General features: G+C 38.7%; 1 protein-coding gene across 5 annotated transcripts in view; it reads left to right on the top strand.

The window, feature by feature from the left end:
* Positions 1 to 24,257, top strand: part of LOC125465413 (DENN domain-containing protein 1A-like) — a 522,997-nt gene that overhangs the window by 110,141 nt on the left and 388,599 nt on the right. For all 5 annotated transcript variants that reach the window (XM_059638169.1, XM_048558890.2, XM_048558889.2 and 2 more), the window contains exon 3: positions 11,691 to 11,734. In XM_059638169.1, coding sequence (XP_059494152.1) covers positions 11,691 to 11,734 — 44 coding nt within the window. The remainder of the gene's footprint in view (positions 1 to 11,690; positions 11,735 to 24,257) is intronic.

Genomic DNA, 24,257 nt, shown 5'->3' with positions numbered 1-24,257 from the left:
TTTAGAAAACTTGCCTTAGTGGTTAGCACCGCTGCCTGACAGCACCAGAGACCTAGGCTCGATTCCACTTTGGGTGACTGTATGGAGTTTGCACATTCTCGCCCTGTCTGCGTGGGTTTCCTGCAGGTGCTCTGGTTTCCTCCCACAGTCTTACACTTTTAAAATTAGAGCCATATCATGAAGTTAGGAAACCCTTTCTCATACAGAGTTCGTCGATGTGTTGAACTCGGTCTTAAGAGTTGAAAATCTGAGGGAGATGGGTTTTGGCTTGACAAGGGCATCAACAGACATGGAGCAGAGACAGGTAGATGAGAGTCAAGAGTACAGATCAGCTATGATCTTATTGAATGGCTATGTGGTCCCTGAAGTCAACTCCTGTTTTTGTTGTCCCTGGCCACTGCCTCCCTATTTGCATCACAGTTTATTGTCTTCTCAAACCTCAGTACATCGATTTCACAATTTCTGTCCTCACTTACACATATGTCAGAGGGCTCGTGTGGCAAAGTAGTCATGTCTCTATCTCTGAGCAGGAGACCCTGTTCAAGTCCGAACTGCTCCAGAAATTTGTAATGACATCTCTGAACAACTTGATTAGAAAATAAGTACACATCCTTTGTGGTCTGACACCTTCCAGACCTTTGCGACATTCTTGCTGGCCAAGCAATTGTGACCCCTCTACACTGTCTTGTGAGTCTGATCCTTTTTTGCTTTACAGACTGCAGCAAAGCTTTAGGCCCATGTACTGGAGTGTATTCCCTAAACCGGAGTTCCTTCTTCGTTATCACTTTCTGAAGTTACAATAAATTCTACCCCTTCTGTTTCTATGTGAACCCCATCCTACCATTGCTTAATTTATTTTATCCCCAGCTGAGTGGGTATTATGTTGTAAATTATTTTCATTTTCAATGTTAAATGTAGAACCAAATAATTTATAAACAATTTCATTCTGAAGAACTGAAATGATGAGGCACTGTTGAGTCCTGTTCAGCCTAAGCAGGACTGTTTTTGATTTTAATTTGTGCTGAGTTTACATAATATCAGTTAAAACTGAGAAGAAAGCGTGGGAGGAGAATGGACAATCCTTTGTCAAAGTCACTTATAAATTGTTATCTGAATTCTTTCCAGTTCGAGAATTTTTTTTTGGTTCTGTCTCCACGTTACTAGAATATAATTAAAAGACCATCATTTGACTGATAAAAGCTCTCTTACTATAGTGACAACTCTGAAAGTGCAGTTTATTTGTTGAAACAAATGTTTATGTAAAGGAATACTTTTTGTAATATTGGGGAGCTTCTTTCAAAGACAGAAGTTGCATTTATTTAGTGCCTTTTAATGTAGCAAAAACATTTCAAGGCACTTACAGAATCATCAATTAAAACATGGGACAGTACAAAAAATTGAGAGAGAGTGACAAAACATTTGCCCAAATGGCATTGAGGAGGAGAGGGATGTCTATTGACAGATTTTCAGATGTAGGGCCACGAATAAATTTGAGGACCAATTCAATTAGCAGAAATTAAAAACTGGACTAATTTCATGCCTGATGCATTTCGGCAACAAGATAGATTTAGAACATGGGGCTGTGATGTTTACTGTATATTTGCTGTTGTCTGATATGGCTACAAAGCATGGGGTTTGGATGTAACTCCCTTTTACAGTGATAATATGTGGGAACAATCTAACTTCAAAATGGTGAAAGCCTTCATTTATTTGTTCTGGCTCATTCTTGTGCACACAAATAATTGAGCTTGCACTCTTTTAAAAACAACTTCAGATTTGTGGGCTGATTGGTAAGTCGCCAGTGGATACTTGGCAAGAATTTTCTTTTATCTTCCTTGGTAATTTTTTCCTATAGAAACAGTTGCCCACAATGTGTTCCTTACGAGTACACGTTATTTCTCTAGTAATATACTTAAAAGCATTGTATTTTATATTAGATTGAATAAAGTCACAGAATAAGGTTTAAATGCATTAGAATGATTCATTGTTTCCATAATCACCATTTGTCAATTAAAATATCTAAGACTTCAGAATGTTACCAGAATATTTAAAACACAATGAAGCACAGCTAATATACTCTAATGAATAAAGTACAGTACTTGTAAAAACACACAGACACGCAAATGGAATTCTGCCAAGCAGAAAGTTTTAAGACAGTTTGATTCACTGTAGGGTGCCAGATTCTTACATGTTCCATGCTGCTGCTGTTTGCAAGAAAAGTGTCCTGTTAATGCTGAAGAATTGCATACAGAGCTGATCTACTGATTGAAGAAAGAGAATCTTTTTCGGTCAATTGCTTTTAAGGTTTCTGAATTTTCGTGATACTTGGGCTGTTAAGTGAAAAAAAAATCAAATGTTTGGTATTTAAGTTGTATAATCTGTGAAAGTTATATATAAGATGTTTATTCTTTCAAAGTCCAATCGGTAGTGTTTATGTCTCCTATCAGTCGATAAATCTGAAGTTGGCAGCTTTTTCCATATTCAGACAACCAGTAAAAAGATGATGTCTGACTTATGTGTGGTTTTTAATTTTAACCTGCTGGCTTTAATGTGGTAGCATAGTTCTAAACATGTTCAAAGGAGGGGGAATGTGGATATGGTTTTCCTCTTAATACATTAAATATTTTGTTTACCATTCAGATTTATTGCTTATGGCATGAATGCCATTTACATTGGGAACTGAAACGTTAACTTGTGTTTCTAGTGCAAGAAAGGACAGTGCCAAGAATTTGGAGCGCTATATTAACGGCACAAATGTCATTTTAACAGAGGCTTCAGATTCAAGGATTCTGGTGTGATTGACCAACAGAAAACCACCTATAGAAGATTGTCTGAAAATAATGATCTAAATTCGTTGAATGCAATGTTGAGGCCTGAAGGTTGTAAAATGTCTTTCTTCCACAGATGCTGCCTACCCAACTGAGTATATGCAGCAGTTATTGTTTTAATTTCAGTCAATTTAATTGATCTGAACAGTGCAACATGACAGTGCCCAGTACATGATAAAAAGATAATTGCATTACGACCTTTTTTTTTTGAAGATGTAAGTTGTTCCTCAAATTCAGTTTCCATTTGACAGTTTTTTTTTCCTTTTGCTCTCTTGGCTGATTTTGAGTTGATTTCTTGTGTTAAAGTTATGGAACTTTGCCATGAAGCTCAGTATTTAAACAGGAGATTTCTGTTAAGAGAGTCAGGAGATAGTTGGATGACGGTGGAATGATATCACCTGTTGTCTCCATAGTGCAATCATTTTTGTTTTTCTTTCATGGCTCCATAATATTGACAGCTTTTGGCTAAACTTAGTGGTAGGTGCAGGGCTCTACAGAAGAATTCTCAAACTGTGGGAATGAAGAAATGGAGGAAAATTATCTGTTAGTGTTAATGTAGATATCAGTGCACAATTTCTTGTACATGTCCTAAAGTTGTTTGTTTTTGGGATTTTTTTCCCCTCATGGACAAGTGACTATGTATCTTGGTAGATATCCTAATATTTTTGTTTCATACTGTCTTGAAATAGCTATAGTCACTGGTCCTTATTACATGATAATCTGGAATTTAGAGGAATATCCTACTTATTGTGGAGTAAGGGGTTAACTCTACCTTTTACTGTATGAATAACTACTGAATGTGTATAATGAGCTACATCATAGTGATATCAGTTTACACTGAACTGGCATTTGAGTATATAAGTACCAGAGATGTGCACTCTTCTATCCCTTGTGTATAGTTAAGTCATATAAAGCCTGTTACTGTTTACTCATCTGGCTGCAAACCTGATCTTACTACATTTATTGGGAAGAAGTGTAACTTAATGTAATCACTCTACTATAACTGTTCTAGCAATTGGCAGAAGATATTTATATCCATTTTCTGCCCATCACTTTTTTACCACTGAACAGAAAGCTGGCTGTCTACTATTGAGCAATGCTTTGTCATTAAAGTTTCCAAATCTCTACTGCAAATAGTTTGGTGTTGGTGCTATGTGTAAATCCTGTATAATGAGTATAATCTTTAAACAGTGTTGTCTAAAACATTTCTCCAAGTAACGCTGTATATTCTAATCCAATGAGTGTAATTGAATCCTATGTACAAGATTTCACACTAAAGTGATGTAGTTGAATGCCTCATCTTCTTTACTTGGCCAAGACTATATTTCAGAAGTCATGAGTCTTTGAATGTCATGAGGGAATCCTAGAAGCCCTACAGTGTGGAAACAGGCCCTTCAGCCCAATAAGTCCACACTGACCCTCGGAGCATCCCACCCAGACACATCCTGCTAATCTACACATACCTAACATTATGGGCAATTTAGTATGGGCAATCCACCCTAGCCTGCACATCTTTGGACTGTGGGAGAAAACCCATGCACATACAGGGAAAATGTGCAAACTCCACACAGTGCCCGAGGCTGGAATAGAACCCAAACCCCTGGTGCTTTGAGGCAACAGTGCTGACCACTGAGCTCACCGTGCAGCCCCGTGTTTAAAATCTCAAGATTTCATATGTAATAAAAATGGTGAAGTGTTGAAAATATTCAAAAGTCAGACAGAATTTGTGGAGAGTAAAATACTGTGGCAGGTTCCTGACCTATTGTCAGATCTCATTTTGTTTATCTACCTTTTGGTTTCCTTTATGAAAAATCCCACTTGGACAGTTTGATCCTCCGTGTCTGAGCAAAGAGCAACAAGTGACAAATTGACTCAGCCTCAGAGGGAATCTTTTCAAGTTGAATAAGATACTTCAGCGAGGAAAGTACTGGTAAATCCGAGAATACTTTTTGATATGTTAGTGGAGCAGAATGAGAGTACTATTGCAAACTTCCAAATTGTCTAAAAGCACAGAGTCATTAATTTGGGGACTGGAATATTATTTAAAAATATCGTATTCACTGCCACCAGCACATTCATTATCTATGGAGAGGAAGAGCATTCACTCAATGAGCAAAATGATTTCCTTGCGCTTCCAAATACCTGTCTGGTTTGATAAACAAAATAGGCACTCAGCTTTGCCCTTTGTTGGAAGCTCCACCTGGTGGCTTTGCTGAAAAGTGATACAGCCCGTACCATAGCCTGCATAGTTCCCCAACAACTTTTGTTTCATTCCCATTTGGAGTTGAAGGACTTTTCGGTTAATGGCTGTGAATGCATTTACTTGGAATAAGTTGTCCTAACACTTGAGACCTATTGGGTATCATTTATAGCTGATCCCAACCACAGAAATGTGTCGCCCGGTGGCCAAGATTTTCCATTTTGAAGTTGAAATGTGGCGTTGAATCATAACTTGCCCTACACTGATTTGTTTTCATTTGACTTATTATTGTTGCATGTACCTAGTTTCGGTATAGATAGCTAAATTGTAACATACAAGATCTTAGGGTGATTGAACAGAGTAAGGAATACACAGTTGTGCCTGCAAAGCAGGTGACCAAAAAGCAAGATCAACCTTACGTTTGAAATCTGAGGGGTCCATGCACTGGCGGGTATGTGCATGATTGTAGACTTTTCAGTTCATTATCTGTGCATGGCAGATATTGCATGATCAAGCGAGCCATGACAGAGTGGAATGGAACCTTCTGGTCTTAAAGGTTCTTGTGCCCTACTTTAAAGTCAAGTTGACACCATTTCTCTCACCAGAAGTTAGGACCGTCCCTCCGCCTATGGTAGCCTCCCCTAGAACTTAAAATGCCTGCAGGCTAAGCTCACTCCTAGGTTCACCATTGCTGCCTTCCAAATGCTGCTGGACAGGGTGAGAGACAGAAAGGACATTGATCTCCTCATACAGTCATGCAGGAAGACCACTTAGCAGACCTCTCTAATCTCGGCTGAGATTATGGTGAGTCTTGAAGAGAATTCATAATTACAGAAGAGGGGGTGCTAGTGATAAAATATAAAGGTAGATGAACCCCAGGAATGATTGTGTTTGTTGGAACTTTGTGGGAAGGTAGGGTAGAGATTGCTAGGCCCCTTGCTGAGATATTGGTATTATCGACAGCCCCACCTGAGGTGCCAGAAGACTGGAGGTTTACTAATGTGGTGCATTTATTTAAGAAATGCTGTAAGGAAAACTAGAACTCTAGGCTGGTGAGCCTTGCATCATTGGTGGGTGAGTTGTTGGTGGGGATTCTGAGGGACGGGGTTTACATACATTTGGAAAGGCATGGGCTGATTAAAGATAGTCAACATGGCTTTGGAAAATTGTCTCACTATCTTGATTGAGTTTGTTTTGAAGAGGAGGCAAAGAAGATCGATGAAGACAGAGTGATAGACATTGTCCAAGCGGACTGCAGCAAAGCATTTGAGAAAGTTCCATATGGTAGACTGGTCACATGGGGTCCCGGGTGAGCTAGCCAATTGAAACAAAATTGCTTTGAAGGTTGGAGACAGAGGGTGGTGGTACGCGATTGCTTTTCTACATGGAGGCTTGTGACCAGTGGTGTCACACAAAATTGGTGCTGGGTGCACTACTTCCTGCCATTTATATAAATGATTTATGTGTGAATATAGTAGGAATGGTTAGTAAGTTTGCAGATGACACCAAATTAGGTTGTGTATTGGGCAATGAGAAGATTATGCCAGAAATGGCCTATTGCCAGTGGTCAAAGGAGTGGCAAATGCTGTTTAATTTAGATAAATGTGAGGTGTTACATTTTGGTAGGGCAAATCAGGGCAGGACTTGTGCAGTTATTGGTAGGGTCATGAGGGGTTTTGCCAAGTAAAGAGACCAAGTGGTGCAGGTGCATAATTCCTTGAAATTGGAGACAGGATGGTGATGGTGTTTGGCACACTTGCCTTTTATCCGTCAGGTCATTGCATATAGGAGTTGGGATGTCATGTTGCGGCTGTACAGGACATTGGTGATGCTTTTGTTTTTTTAAGAGTACTGCATTCAATTCTGGTTGCCCTTCTACAGGAAGGATGAAGTTAATCTTGAGAGGGTGCAGAAAAGATTTAAAGGGATATTGTCAGGACTGGAGAGCTTGAATTATAGGGAGAGGCTGAATAGGCTTGGGCTATTTTCTCGGGAGCATTGGAGGCTGAGAGGTGACCTTAGAGAGGTTTATAATGACTATCTTTAATCGGTCCTTGCCTTTCCAAATGCATGTAAATCATGTGGATAGAGTGACTAGATAAGGTCTTTTTCTTGGGTTGGGCGAGTCATAAACTTGAGGATATAGATTTAAAGTGAGAGGGGAATGATTTAAAAAGGACCTCAGGAGCACCGTTTTCTCGCAGATGGTGGTACATGTATGGTATAAATTGCCAGAGGAAGGTGTGGAGGACGGTACAATTACAACACTTAAAAGGCATCTGGATAGGTAAATGAATAGGAAGGATGTGGGCCGAATGCTGGCAAATGGGACAAGCTCAGACTGGTGTGGACAAATTGGACCAAAGCGTCTGTTTCCGTGTTGTATGACTCTGAGTTGAATGCCACTGACCCTCCCCGGAAGGACTGGAAAGCAGAGAAGGAAAACGTCAGTGATCTCCTGTGTTCTGTAAAGATGCTTCAATGGCACTACCTCATCTCTGCTTACTCACTCTCTCCTGGGTATCACTCAGTCTCACTCTGTCGCCACACAGGCATCTCACAAAAGTTCACAGCCTGCAAGACTGAGCATTATGTGTGTGATGGGCACTCAAAGGCTCACAACTGCCTCAACCTCTGGGACCTTTCAGCCTACTCACCCTGCCACTTTGCATGGAGAGGAATGCTCACAAACTTCTCCTGTGCCTATTCCCATCATACTGTATCCCTTCTTTGTGGGTCATTGCAAGAGAAAATTGGCTCTCATTGGAACTTTGCGAAAAGGGCCGTTGAATTGGCCAGAGAAGACCAAGACTGTTCTTGTGATGCGTCTTAAGTTGGATGGACCTTTATTTGGGACGGAGAGGTCAGTTCCAGAGAGCAGGGTAATTAATGGGATGCAATTATATGCAAGTTTGTTTCTCACCATCTGATGGTGAGAAATGGTTCTTGCCACAGAGGGTTAATTGCATATATTGAATCTGATGGCAGGAATCTGAATTTTGGGCTCTTGCCCAATTAACTCCTTATGCTATGCTCACCAATATTCTTGCCACATCAGGGCATGCCCAGTTGCGCCCAGGAGTCATTAGCAGTTCTGCTTGATTTACAACTGGCATTTCTGTTATGTTTGTAATGTGTTGAAAAATGCCCTGGAAACTTTGCATTGTGGGAGAAAGTGAGTTTATGCTGATGGTTTCACTTTTGCCTCAATGTGATTTCAGAGAATAAAAGTATTGCCCAAAAGCCGGGAATGGAAGTTTTTGAATAAGATGAGAGGTGGAAAGATAGAGATGCTGAGGAGATTCCTTGATAAAGATGGCTTGAGGAGCAAAAAGTGGTGCAAGTTGGGGAAACCAGAAGCAAGAGCATAGAGAGACAGAGTGGCAGATCACAGAGCTAAGGATAGGCTAGTCTGACGATTCTATTGTTTTCAGACATGTACTTTTTCCTGGATTGTGTTTATTGAAGAGAGGTTGAGACAGAGATAATAAGTGGTCTTCCAGGCCAATAAAATAAACAGCTTGAGGGGCCTTGGAGTTTTTTTAATAAAATAAAAAGTTTGGAGCAATAGAAGCAGCACCAATGGCTGAAGTTAGGCTGCCACAGAGTGCACTTTAGCGTAGCTTCAATAGTTGTTGGGGCTGTTGAAGTTGGTTTTAGAAGCTGTTACATCCTTCTGTGTTACAGCTGAAAAGGTACAGTTCGGTCTCTGTCTCTGCCAGAATTGCAGGTGAGACAGTCTATTTTACTGAATTTGCCTTTGACATGGGGGTGTTTGAGATGGATAATATGAGACGTTATAGTAACATCTATATTGGAACAGCTACTGTTTAGTAGTCAGATAATCTGTTGTTCTATTAAGTTTTCTAATAGAGTTAAGTTATTCCAATTCTTTATTCTTTTGTTAGTATTTTATGGTATTCATGTCAGTTACTCAGTCTCGTAGCAAGTTCCAAATTCCCGTAACTCTTTGGATGATAACATTCTCTGTTTGATATCTTGATGACTATCTTATATGGATGGCCTCTAGCTTTGCACACTCCCACAAATTGAAATGTAAACTCTTATGTCTCAATGTTTCAGAATCTTAAGCTAATAATTTGCGATAAGGTGATGTGGTTATTTGTTTTCTGTCTCAAGGCCACTTCTTGTTTCCCATTTTTTTAAAAACAGTGTCAATTACCAGTGTTTATAAGTCAGTTCTCTTGTATGTTGGATCACCTAAGCAGAAAATATTGTTTAATCTAAATACTGTTGTTAGAGTTTTAATGAAAATTGGTTTAGTTACAGAAAAGCAAGTCCTCCCATGTGAACTGTAGATTAGTTAATACTTTCAATAGTAAGGTATTTGGTATTTATTGATGACTTCTTTGGACAATGATAATAAGTTCAACTTGCGCCACAACAATCTTAGACGATGAGGAGGAAATTGTACCCTTGCTTCAAGAAGGTAAATTATGGTACAGAAAAAGAAGCTTAAGGGAAGAGATTTCCTTAGACTCTTTGATAGCTTGCTTTTTCACAGCAATAGAAGTCCACCTTTGAAATCCACACTGGATCTGTAGATTAAGAAAAAAACCGTCCACAGTTAAAATTAAATCAAAATGAAACTAGGAGTAGATTTGGTTTTCTGGGATGGGTGTAAAAAAAGTGTGTTTAGTATAATTATTGTAAAATCCAGTTAATACATTTATTTTTCTGACGATATAAATACCAGACCAAATGCTATTGATTTTGGAATATTTAGAAAATCATAAAATTCATACAACCAGCAGGTGCAATTCACTGAACCTTGGATTCTAGTGAGAGTTTTTTTCGTTTTATTTAGAAAAGCCCTATGAGCCAGCCATATGCAAACTAATTATTTTTGCTTAGATATTAAATTGATATGTGAATCTAAAATTTAAATATCTGGTAACTGTCTTGCAATTAGACCCACTTCCTATTTAAATGTGTGTTTAGGCTTTCTCACTTTACCATGGTAATGTGCTGAACAAACCTAGATTTCATATGGAACAGAATTTCGAGTCAATATTTCAATTACCTACCTAGTAACCTCAAACCTAAAATATATTTCGGTGGATATTTTTGTTGCAGTGTGTGTGTTGTCATTGATTAGCAATAGTCTTCTACGGAACAAGTTCCGAACTAATTAATAACTGTACAAGTTGCCATACGTAACCAAGAGGCCTGACACTCATGACTTTCACCAGTAACGTGGGGTCAGATTCAGTTGCAATATATTGTCAATGAACATATTTAAGTTCAGAGTTTTCTGCTAATTATTGCATTTCCACAGTTGCCTTCAAAACATTTGATATGTTTATGATTTTTGTACTTCTGCTTCTTTCTAAACAAAGATATTTTGGTCATATCAAGTTTCAGTGTTTGGACAGAAGAAGCCTAAAGGGTTAAAGATGTATGTTTATCCAAAATCAGTAATGTTCTCAAATCATTAAATGGATCAACTTGTTATGAATTGACTTGCTGCAATTTTTTTTTCATTTACCCAGCAGCTACAGTATTCTAGGGATACTAGAGCATGAATTGAGCGCAAATTACATAAAGTTGCTGGCATCAACATTAACACACTGTTACATTCAAGTATATATTCTATGGCTGGATGATGTGTTTTGCTTATACATCCTACAGGGGAATTCTGAAATAATTTTATTCTGGAATTTTTGAAAACATTATTTAAGCATAAATTAATTCCAATATGTGTTTTGTTTTCTGTCTTCTGAGTGTGGAGAATTTTCTTTGTTGTTGTCACAAGACTGAATCTGTATTCTACTGATCATCATTGTTTTTACTGTGTAATGCTGTTTCATCTGGATCAGCAGTTAATTCTAATTTTGTGTCAATTAACTGCATTCATGTAATTGAGGCTAATAGAAGTACATGACAATCCCCTGCCAATATTCTGCATTTCATAATCTAATGACAGCAGAGATCTGACAAAACAAGTTGAAGCTTATGTTTTAAGAAATATTTTCTGTCACTTAGTGTTCTGTATGTACGGCATTCCTTTTCCCCCCCCCTCCTTAAATCTTTGATACTGTTGTCATGCATGCTGACAAAGGTTCAGCACTGTTCTAATTAGCCTCAAGGAACTGTTTGGAATCGGGTTTTTTTTTTGGAAGAGTTCCACGCATTAAATTGACCCTTCTGTATGTCCCCCTATTATTCATAAGTTGATCTCTGATAGCACTGTGCAGGCTCTGCTGGATGCTGGTAGCGGAACATGAGTAGCTGGCAGAGATGTAACCTAAATTTGGGACATTTATCTTATTATGCTCTGTAGTCAGCCAAGCTAGGTAGCTAATAAAATCACAATCAAAGCAGGCTCTCTGGAATTTGAAAGACCTTCTGATATTCTGGTAACACATCCAGATGACAATTTACAGCTTGTAGGAGGTTATGGTAGAAAACTGTCTTGAAGCTAAAGGGTGTGCCAAATATTCTCCTTTTTTTCCTAACTGGAGGAGGGAAAAAGGGGAAGCCTTGAACAGTTCTCACTGGCCCTAATCAACATAACAGCCTCAGCTGCCCCTTGGATCCCCTGCCAGGTCCCTATCATCTTCTGATCAAATATTAATGTGTGATACTCTGCTTGCTCGCTAATCCAAAGCCAATTAATATTATCTGTCAATTATTTACAGATCCTGAGGTGCGGAGACAATTCCCTGAGGACTACAGCGACCAGGTTTGGAATGCGTAATTAACTTTTTTTAACATAGCAAAATTTATTTCAGAGTCACTCAAGATATCACTGCTGTTCAGTTTAATGAAGGAGACAAATGAATTTTTTGGGGAAGAGATGGGGGTGATAATTAAGAGCCACTGATGAAGATGATGATGACATTGACAGTTTGAAAAAATATACAGTAAGAGGCAAAATTTGCAACCCAGCTTGGCATTTTTCAAAGCAATTCTATGAAGTAAAATCTATGCTTACTTACGTGGACAACAGATTTCTTTCTGAGTTTTCTTTGTAGCTGATATCTGGCAAATAGCTGTTTAAATGACAAATTGCAAGTTCAAGAAAAAGAGCATCGGTAGCATGAGATTCAAACATTGCCACCGTGAAATTTTGAAGTCCTAATACATGACTGCACTAGAACAGTTTCTCTAATCAGTTCTCTTGATGGCAGCTCTGAAAAAAATGCTGATTATTGTTCGCACTATCCCATTAGGATATTAAATGTAGAGTGATAGAAGCTTACTGTTAATTGTTTCCAAGCTAACGAATTATTGAAACATAAAATATGATGAAACTTTCCATTTATTTTCCCTCTTCCTTTCTGGATGTCCAGGACTGAGAGTGAACTATGGATCTCTCTGCGTTAAGATATTTTTGCGATGATCGCTAGGAGGCATGTGAGAGCTGCTTGTGTTTGTTGCTCTTTAACCCACCTCTGTCCTTGAGGAAATGGCCCGAATTTGACTGCACACAGCCTTTTGATACAATGGAAAGATCTGTATTGTTCTATATCTTGCACACTTTTATTCTTAGTTAAATTTATTGTACGTATTTAAAGCAATGAAAAACCTTTCCTTTAGAAATTCTCCCCAATGGTTCTTCTCTCCCTGCCCCACAATCATTCCAAAAATCATTATAATCATACTGATCCTTTTGGTAAAGGTGTGGAATTATTGTCGATGTACTCCAGTTGTCTTTTGGCACCATAGAGAGTGACTATTCTTAACATGTGAGGCATCCAGTGAAATCTGTCAACTCCAATATACCCTTATCTAGGGGAGTCTGTCCTCAGTCTAAAGTTTTGAGCTGAATGGTATCATTCCTATTACAAATAGCTTAGATGAACCAAGGTTTGGGGGAGCAGGCATGTTTTAAGGAAATGTGGCAGTATTTGAGCAGATGGGGCTGAAATGAATGAGGAACTGAAGGTACTACAATCTGACACATACCAATGATCTGATGGTCCACATTCTATGCTTGTGAAAGAGACAAAAGCAGGGATGGTAGTTACTCACTCTGGTTATAATTTTTCAAAATCCCCTAGATTCCTGAACGGTTCCAACAAATTTCAACTTAGCAAACGTAATGCTGTTACTCAAGTTAGAGAGAAAGCAGGGACTTCTGGCCAGGTGGCCTGACAGTAATCAATGGGAAATTGCTGGAATCAATTATTAAGGATGCCTGAAGAATGAACTCAGAAAACATTGTATAATTATGAAAATACAGCATAGTTTCACAAATGGGAAGTCATATTTGCAAAATTATCAGAGCTTTTTGAGGATGTAGCTGAGTGTAGATTAAAGGGAACCAGTGATGTAGTGTATACAAGTTCGTTAATGATAGAAAGCTGTAAGAAGACCCTTGAAGCTGAAGAAATATAAACCAAAACACAATACTGCTGAACATCTGAAATAAAAGCAGAAAATGCTGGAAGTAATTGGTAGGTCAGGCAGCCCCTCTGGAGAGAAACAGATTTGTTGTTTCAGATCCAAGACTCTTGCTCCCCTTCTTTTCTTTTTATTATCCTTCTTGTAAAGACTATATAGACACATTAAGTGAATGGGGAGCAAAGCAACAAGTTGAATGTAATGTGGGAAAGTGAGAGATTGGTAGTAAGGATGGAGAAGCAGAATATTTTGGAAAAGGAAGAAGGCTCGTATGTCTTGTTGCTCAAAAGGATTTGGGCATACTAGACAGAAATTTATGTTATTTGTATTTGTGAAAATACAGTAAAATGTAAGGAGACTGGGGGTGGAGTCAGGTGGGGAGGGTGCGGTGTTGGTTCCTGTGATAAGAGAGTTGTTCAATATTGAAATGCAGACTAAGTTGCACCAATGATCTCTGGAGTTTAGGAGGATGAGAGGTGATCTCATTGAAGCATACACAGTTGTAAGGTCTTGATAGTGTTGAGATTGAAAAGTTGCTTTCCTTGGCTGTGGAATCTAGAATGTGTGGGCAGAGTCTCTGCAGAGGGACCGATCATTTTGGACTTGGATGAAGAGAAATTTCTTTATTCTTAAGAATTGTGAATCTTTGGAATTCTCCATCCACTTGCTTGTGGATCCTTCATCATTGAAAATATTTAAAGTTGAGATGGGCACATATTACCCTTTTTTTTCAGGAAGCTGAGGGATGTGAAGAATGAATAAGCAAAGTGTGGTTTATTCGGATGATCGGCCATGATTGATTTGAATGGCACAGCAGACTTAAGGGGTTATATCATCTACTGTTACTTGAGATCTTACATATATCTTATGTTCTTCAAAGCTCTTATTTTATGAAATAAAAGCAGGAAATGCTAGAAGAAAATCAGTCAGTTAAAATATCCGCAGAGACCGAAAAAGTTTCAGGTCTCAGACTTTCATGAGGTTCCTCCACTTTTGGCTGTTACCATTATATATAACATTAGTGAGACTGAAATAATCATGAATTGTTTGATGGAGTTTCTAGGGCACCGGTGCATCAGAATTGTGTCCTCTGATGGTGGTGAGACACATTACACAGACAGACATTAGTGTATAAACCTTCAACACCTTTTGCACTTGTCTTGTTAAGAGTGGATAGGTGGTGGTTTACCTGTATACTTTATTGACTAGAGAAAGGTACATTTAGCAGGCGACAGTGTGTAGAAATAAATAGCCCTTATAGTGGGAGAGAAATCTAAGTTTGTCCCAATTGGATAGCTTATCTCAAAAGGAATGTCTAAAATGTAAAGCAGAAAATACGTGAACTTTCAAAAGTAAGCCTTCCTTTTTATAATTTGACAGATTTAAAATAAACATTTTTTTTCCATGGTTAATAAAACTTTCCCATCAGTACCACAATGTATGCACTATCAAAATAATGAATGCATGGGAGTGATTTCTCATCTGGGGGTTTGGACCGTGGTTTAAAACCCCTTGAGCTTGTTTGACCTTATGATGTCATCATAAGCTCTATATATGACTCCTGTCCTGTAAATCGTTTCGAATAATTATGAGTCTTTATCAAAAAGCAAAACTGGGAGATGTGGTTTTATTTTCCTTTTTAAAGCCTCAACATTGGTTTCTTTGTGTATTTGGTGCTTACACAAAGGACTTATTCTAAATGTGTTTCTGAATTAATGGCTTAAATCATTTGCATGCATCTCAATAAAGATCTATACCACAGTTGCCTTTAAGTGTTGTTCTTTTGTACAAATGTTTGGTTTAGTCTTGCTCTTAATTGGAAAATGGTGACCTTTTTGTCAGCAAGAGCCTATTTGCTGGTTTTTCTGATAGAAGTAAACTTTACATTGACTCTCATTCTTGTAACTGCCAAAAGAAAAATGATTTTTTTTAAAGTATTACTTGTAAAGAAGACTACCAAATCCTGATGTGTCTGCTTGTTTGTGGGTAAAATAAATTTTAAATGTACTGTAGTCATTGCGGAAGATCAGAGACTTTGGTGCTGCAACTACTAGTGAAATTTTATTCCTGAAGGTCTTTATACTACTGCAGGGGACTTTGTCACAAATTATTGTGGCTCGATCCTTTAGAAACAGAAAAAGCATGTTACTTCAGCATCTGTGACTGACTAATGATGGCTAGGCTTTTGGCTTCCCTTGAGCCACAAAGCTACTGCAGCCTTTAGAGAGGAAAAAGCGTAAGAATAAAGGGGAGGGATGAAAGGGAGTCACAAATCTGTGGCCTCGGAGATGTATGACTGCTAGGCTGGTTGTCTGCGTGGTATGATAATCCATTTTGATCTCCTCAGTCTTAATTGTCTGCTAAAGACAAATGGGCAGTAAAAGTTCATCAGTTTCATCTTTGCTTCTCAATTATGGGCAGAATAAATGAGCCATCACTGCAGAAGAAACCTTTCTTTTTGACACGGAAGTAATGTAGACCTGATGTGTTGTTAAAAGTCTTTCTCCCTCATTATTTCAGACTCTTAGTGCTGATAGATCTCAGTGTTTCATGAAAAATGTAATCTGAAATGTAAATAAGTTGTTTGATACAAAGAGATGATGTAACAAATGCATTTTCCAGATTTTAGAGGACTTGCAAATATTATTTACAGTGTGGAATCTATTCCATTTGTGTGCACATATTTATGGCAATGACATTATGATGTATGGTAGATTAATGCATAACTTAGCTGCTACCTTATTTGAGAAAATAAAAGCATTCAGCACAATAATAAGTTTAAAATTGTAAAGCACTAAGATTAATTTGAAATGAGATCACATTCTAAAAAGTTGGGAAGCAAAATTCATTGGCCTTATGGCATGAATCCTCTCAAATTTTGGGTGAATGGTTTTTCAGTAGTTGAATGGCTGATTTTATATATATTACACACGCAAGAATAATTGTTTTTAAAAATGTAACATTGTCAAGGTCGAACTGATGGGAAAGATACTTTAATTAGGTGTTTTAACTTTTGTTAAGGAATCATTTAAGTATAATGCTTATTTCTAGTTTTTTTATTGTAAGCCCATGATCGGAGTCATAATGTAGTATAACATATCTCATCAGTTGATTAAGTGTTTTCTCATAAAAGATAAAATTTACATGTGTACAAAGCATTGTTTTCAGTGGGCTGTAAAGCAAGTACAAATCTTACCCTAAGCTCCGAATAAGCTATTTTAAACAAAGTCACTCACCAAAAGGATGCAAAGTAAAAACATTGGAACACTTAAGGGAATTATTTCAGCAGGTAAGTAGTTCATGTGGTGTATGATCCAGCTAAAGTTACGAATCCCAGGTTTAATCCCTGTTATGTGTTGAGTTAGTTGATCTTTGCTGATGCAAAGGTGGAAGTTTTAAATTTACATTTGGTTTTGGGGGTGGCTATCCCAATTTTCCAATAGTTCAACAATAATTTACATTTATATAGTGCTTTGAAAATGACAGTGTCATCTTCAGTTGCTTCACAGTTCAAGTTGAACCCCTACACGAAGGTGAGAAGAGTTAGGGAACTGCTGAAATTGTATTTAAAGAAGTAAGGTTTAAGGAGACTTCTCAACAAAAGTAAGACATTTTAGAAGATAACTAAGTTCTGCTTACTACAACTGCTTTCAGAAATGATTACTCAGGGCCATTGTGTGAATGCAGAGATGAAGTTAGGGTTAGACTCAGCTCCTGATGCTTTTTATATCGCATAGCACAGTGATACTCATAGTTAAAGTTTATATGTGGAAAAAGTCACCTGGATGAAGTATCACAAGACTTTCCACACTCATTAAAATGAAACACTAACTTCTGGAGAACATAGATTGTCGTATTGTTTTTGAATTGCGACTGTTCCTCCAAACAGAAAGCAAACTGTAAAATACAGAGATAAAATAAGTTGGTTAGCTATGGAACAAAATATGAATCCAGGATGGTCACCTGAATTCTGGAACACTGTGCTTAATCTATGAGGGTGGCTGACGTCATTCTCTTGCATTGAGAGGTGCTAAGCACTTGGAAACCGGTTAACAGGCAAACAACCAGTAAAGTGAAGCATTTTTATAATGCCGCCTGGTAAATGAAACTGCTTCGAGGTTTGATAAGGACCAGTGATGTGGGTGGAGCAGGACAGCTTATCCACAGACCCTCAATTCATTTTATATTGCATGAATGGAATAACATTTATATTTATGATAAAATTACTACCTAGTTAGTGAAATTATTGAATGCAAATGTTTGGTTATATGCACCATATGCTGGAATAGCCATGGTATCTAGGTAAAAGGACCAGATTATCCAGGACCTGGTGACATGGGTTCAAATCACACATAGGTAGTGAATTTTGAATTCAGTAAAACCAAAGCCTCGATTCACAATGCTAGTCTAATGGTGACCATGTTAATGCTCATTATCATGTGAACCCATCTCGTTTACTGATGCCTTCAGGGAACAAAGTATACCATACTTACCTAGTGACTCCAGACCCATAGCAATGTAGTCGATTCTTGACTGCTTTTTGGCAGTTAGGGATGGGCAATAAATGCTGTCTCATATTTGAACTGAGTGTAGAAAGAAGCGTTTTTTGAATATCCTACATAACTATGACAAATGATTTGATTTCATTCTGATTGTAATTCCATGACCATCCAAGATTTTTTTAAAAAGAACAAGGACAAGAAATATTAAAATTGATTAAACTTGTGTGTAGCTGAAAGGAAATCAACTTAGCATTTTTCCATTAGTAATATTGGAGTAAGTTACTTGGGCTATATTTCCAAGTCGTCAGTTTTGTTTTTGCTAAGCGCCAAATGATAGTAAGTTGGCTGATACAGTTGTTGATTCTTGTCAACCAGTATGCTTTAGGTTCTGGCGCATGGAGGAAAATGAAACTTTCCCTAAGGCAAGATAGTTCTGCATACTTTCAGTTTCTACACTGTTTCTCTGAAATATTGTCATAAAAGTTTTGAAAAAGGAACTATTTTGCTATTGTAGTTTCATCCATAAGTTGTAAATTAGGTATCAAAATGCCATATAAAGTTTTTAATAGGAAACATCTTCTTAGTGCTCACTTTGAAATCTTCTTTCGGTTTTTTTTCCTTTTTTTCAATGCCTGTCTTAACTTCTTCATTTGATATCTCAAGCATATTTTTCCTGTTTAATTGTCCACAAAATGACAGAAAATGGATGAGGAAACTTGTTGCAAAAATGTAGGGACGTTTTTGGCCACCTCTTTTGTAAGCCTGCCTTTCTGTTCTAGTGCCAGCTTTATTTTGACCTTCTCCTAGCTCTTTCCTCTGACTAATTTCTAAGCATAAATTATTAATAGTAAAGGGAAATCAAAGGAGATTGAGGTGAGATGCTAATCTCCATTTCAGCAGCAAAAACACAACTGTTAATAGGTTAGTGAATATGTTTTCAAATTTCTGCCGATCTATTCAGAGCATTTCAGAATAGTTTTAGAAACAGGCCTGCCGGTTTCTTACTACAGTAATGACAACTTGCATTTGTTCAGTGGTTTTAATTATAGTTAGACTATTTTTTTAAAAAAAAAGCAGGGATCACTTAGGGTGAGAAGACCAAACAGTTATTGGGAAAAGAGCAGAGGATGTGACTGAAGCCCATATTAAAGAGATGGGTGATGAAAAGACTTTCTAAAATAGAGACTGATGTAGTCAGAGAGAACATGGTGGAGTTCAGGGCTACAGTTGCTGCATCATCAGCCAGTAGTCAAATGGAAGGCTGAAGAGGATCATGTAATTGAACGAACAACTTCAACTGGAAGAGGGGAGGCTGCAATTTTATAAGTAGAGCCAGAGAAATTTGAAGAAGTAATGAAGTTGAGACCTTGAAGAAACTTACACAGATTTTTGAAATACTCATTTGTATTTGTATCAGTGCAAAATAGGATGTTAGTTGCAGAATTTTGTTTGATTTTGTTTTGGGAAGGAACGCAGGATGCAGACTTTGGAAAGAGAGGTGATCTGAGATTGAAGAAGACCAAAACTTACGGCCTCAGGCAGTATCATAGGAATTTTCACAGTGAAGGTGAGGTGGGGATAAGTATGTGTTGTGTTAATAACAGTCATTACTGATCCATTTCAAAAAACATTGATGTGACTGAGATAGCATTTTTTGGCATGATTGCAGATGACAACCAAATTATTGGTGTAGTGGACAGTGAAGAAGTTTATCTTGGAAGACAAAAGGACCTGATCAGATGGGCCAGTGGGACAAAGAGTGATAGATAGATCGTTTAGATAGATGTGAGATATTGCACTTTGGTAAGACAAACCAGGGCAGGGTTTGACAAAGATCTGTAGCGTGGGTTCTGGGTGAGATTGTTGACTTGCTCGCCACATTGGCTTGATTTTGTTCAGATGTTTCATCAGCATGCTAGGTGACCTCAACAGTGGAGCCTCCGATGAAACGATGCTCTACTCTCCTTGGAATTTATACTGTCTGGTCCGTTGTGGTGGCAGTGTCATTTCTGGTTTTGATCTGCATGGGTTTGTATATGGAGTGCAATTCTGTATGAGGCATGGTTCTCCACCCGTAATGCAATCAACAGACATATTGAATTGAACCTCATATAAACCTATACAGATCAAAACCGGAAATGACAGTACTCGTCATAGCAGACCAGACAGTATAAATTCCAAGTGGAGCAGAATAATATAGTCTCATTGGAGGCTCTACTGATGACGTCACCTAGCATGGTGTCCAAACGTCTGAACGAAAACCAGCCAGCTCGGTGAGCAAGTCAACAACCTCAAATAAGCACAGGATTTGTAATCATAGTCATACAGCATGGAAACGGACCATTCAGTTGAACCAGTTCATGCTGACCATAACCACAAACGGGTGTCACCTGCTTGTTCCTGGCCCATATCCTTCCAAACCTTTCCTGTTCATGTACTTATCCAAAAGTCTTTTAAATGTTGTCATTGGATCTGCATCCGCTGCTTCCTCAGGAAGTTTATTTAGAACATAGAACAGTACAGCACAGAACAGGCCCTTCAGCCCACAATGTTGTGTCGACCATTGATCCTCATGTATGCACCCTCAAATTTCTGTGACCATATACATGTCCAGCAGTCTCTTAAATGACCCCAATGACCTTGCTTCCACAACTGCTGCTGGCAACGCATTCCATGCTCTCACAACTCTCTGCGTAAAGAACCTGCCTCTGACATCCCCTCTATACTTTCCACCAACCAGCTTAAAACTATGACCCCTCGTGCACACAGATTCTAAACAATGTCTCAGAAATAGTATGAATTGCCAATGCTGGAGTCAGAGATAACAGCGTGGAAGTTGAGGAACACAGCAAACCAGGCAGAATCAGAGGAGCAGAAAAGCTGTTTGGGATTGGGACCCTTCTTCAGAATTTCGATCCTTAACAAGGCCTCACACCTTATGTGCATTGCCTGCCCTAAAATGTCACCTCTTCTTTACACTGATGAAAACATTTGGTTCACTCAGGACAGTGACAATAAAGAAATTCAGGGATTTACACATACATATTAATCAATTAAAACCTAACTGATTAAAGATTTAACAGCATCTTAGGTTTGTTTAGTACTTCCTCATCAGCTGTGTGACCCTTTGAGCTTTTACTTATAAAACCTATGCCTGACGCACCTCTCTCACCAACACCTGGAGGAGTGAGGCTCCAAAAGCTTGTGTTTGAAATAAGCCTGTTGGACTATAACCTAGTGTCATGTGTTTTCTGAACTTTTTAAAATCATAATCCAATATGGGTGTCACCAGCAAGACAAGCTTTGTTGCCTGAAATGCCCCTGAACTGAAGGGTTGGCTCAGCCATTTCAATGAATTTCACACACAAATCACTCTGTTTTAAAAAAGGAAAATTGCGCCTCATGTATTTTTTTTTAAAACTCTCTCCTCTTGCTTTAAAAATGTGCCTCCAGTCTTTAAATCCCTTGTCCTCGGGAAAGGGTAACTGCCGTTAACTGTATCTATCACCCTCGTTATTTTATAAACTTCTTTAAGGTCACCTCTCAACCTCCTATGCTCCAATGGGGGAAAAAAAAAGTCCCAGCCTATCCTACCTTTCATTATAAGTCAAACCTTCCATATCCAGCAACATTCTGGTAAATCTCTCTTCTGAGTGCTCTCCAGCTTGATAATACCCTTCCTGTAACTGGGTGACCAGAACTGGACACGTACAGTTAATGGTAGGGCCGTCTGGAGTGTTGCTGAACAAAGAGACCTAGGGATGCTGGTGCATAACAGGGAGGTGAAGAAGGCATTTGGCACACTTGCATTCATTGGTTAGAACATTTGAGTGTAGGATTTGAGATATCATGTTGCTGTATAGGACATTGGTGAGGCCACTTTTATAATACTGTGTGCCATTCTAGTCACCTTCCTTTAGGAAAGATGTTATTAAACTTGAGAGAGTGCAGAAAAGCTTTACAAGGATGTTGCTGAGACTGGAGGGTTTGAGCGAGAGGGAGAGGCTGAATAGGCTGGGTCTTCTTTCCCTGGAGTGTCGAAGGCTGAGGTGTAACCTTATAGAGGCTTATAAAATCATGAGGGGCCTGGACACAGTGAATAGCCAATGCCTTTTGCCTAGACTAGTTTTAAGGTGAGTGGGGAAAGATTTCAAAAGGACCTGAGGTGTAATTGTTGTTCACATACAGCATGGTGCATGTATGGAATGAGCTGCCTGGGGAAGTGGAGGCTGGTACAGTTAGAACATTTAAAAGGCATTTGGATGGGTATATGAATAGGAAGGGTATAGAAGCATGCTGGCAAATGGGACAAGGTTGGATTGGGATGTTTGGTTGGCACGGAAGAGTTGGACCGAAAGATCTGTTTCTGTGCTATATGACTCTGACTGCTGAGTAATAATTTTTGAGTGACGCGCAGTGTGCCTGACAACATGGTTTCTCTTGTACTTATTTCAGAAAAAAAACCAATTAATATATGAACTCCAGACAATGGGGCCCCACTGTCATAAATGCAGTTCTTTTAACATTTTGGACCTTACAACAAAAATGCAGAAAGGCCTCTAAAGCTGGCAGTATGGTTGAGCCACAAAAACACGAGGGAATTTATGGATTTAAACTGTGTAAACAATTGCTGAACTGACATTTAAGCTGGACTTTGATCCACAATGTGAGACCTCGGCAGCGACCAATTTGTGGGTTGATTTTACATGACCGTACTTATGTTCTCACTCAACACCTACATAATTGGATTTCAAAGGTTTGCAGTCCACAGATTTAGGTCTGTACCTGATGTGAACTATCATGAGTGTGTTTTAATGTACTTGCCTCACAATGTAGATGCCACATCATGAGCAGTGCTAATTCATTTCCTACTGTTATAACAGCATTGAATTTAGTTTGGTTACAACTTTGCCAGCTCTGAGCGATGTCCTTGCCCAAGTCTTCATGACCATTGGACATACAGTTACAAGAACATTTGGCTGAGCCTGGCTTAGTTCTTTGAGGACCCATAAATGTGAGTTTCGAGCATGATGTCAGATAATGAAAGACAGAAACTGGCTAATTTTTTTTAGGTCTCTGAACTCTGCATCTCAGAACAATTGCAATGCTTATAAATGCCCACAACATTAAAGTAATTTGTTTGTCTGAGCAGGTATCAGCTTTTAAACCCCACACTACTCCGTCAGCCAAAAGAATGGGTATGGCAATTTTGGAATTGTTTTGTAGCTCTAATGCTTTTGTGGCAGTATTGTTGTTACTAGTGTGTTGATTTGTTTTTGACTTTAAGAAAATGTTGCATGTGTAAACCATTGGTTGAATATTGAATCTCTTTTCAGTGTAATTATTTTATTTCATGTCAATTTGAATTAACTATGTTCTGCCATCACATGCATTTCACATTTAATTGTTAAGGAATTAGCTTTCTGACGACGAGGGCATATATCTTGAATTATTAAATAAAACTTTTTTTAAGTCCCAAAAAGGTTTTGTTTCCTTGAAATGAAGAGTATTTGTTGCAGGTCGATTTTTGTTTGCCACTAGCGATATGAAAGAACTGGAATACCAAGCATGTTGAACTGAACATACTATTGAAACTTTTATTGATTTAATAACTGCATTGCTATTTATGTCAATTTTACTTTTGTTAAAATGTCAGATTTAACCCTGCCATTTCACTTGAAGTTGGTGTTAACACTTCATACGAGCACTTAGCAAAAATAAGAGAATGTTAAACATAGCATAATGGCTCTCAGCTATTTGCGTTTTTGTTGGAAAAAAGCATCACTAAAAGAAATCCCTCGAATTAGTGTGGCATTAATCCAGAGTTGCTTTTATTGTTTTTCAGCAGCTGGGTGCCCTGTGTTCAGTTAGTATGTTTGAAATTGATACTAAAACACCACCCCCAGGCCTCCTACCCTCCCTCGACCTCTTCATCTCTAACTGCCGTCGAGACGTTAACCGCCTCAACCTCTCCACCCCTCTCACCCACTCCAACCTCTCCCCTGCAGAACGGGCAGCCCTCCGCTCCAACCCCAACCTCACCATCAAACCCGCAGACAAGGGTGGCGCGGTGGTAGTATGGCACACTGACCTCTACATCGCCAAGGCCAAACGCCAACTCTCCGACGCCCCCTCGATCATGACCCCACCCCCGAGCACCAAACCATCATCTCCAACACCATTCATGACCTCATCACCTCGGGGGACCTCCCACCCACAGCCTCCAACCTTATTATTCCCCAACCCCGCACGGCCGTTTCTATCTCCTTCCCAAAATCCACAAACCTGCCTGCCCTGGTCGACCCATTGTCTCGGCCTACTCCTGCCCCACCGAACTCATCTCCACCTATCTGCACT

The sequence above is a fragment of the Stegostoma tigrinum genome, chromosome 29 (assembly GCF_030684315.1).
Source record: "Stegostoma tigrinum isolate sSteTig4 chromosome 29, sSteTig4.hap1, whole genome shotgun sequence".
NCBI lineage: Eukaryota > Metazoa > Chordata > Chondrichthyes > Orectolobiformes > Stegostomatidae > Stegostoma > Stegostoma tigrinum.
This window is presented reverse-complemented; position numbering and strand designations above follow the sequence as displayed.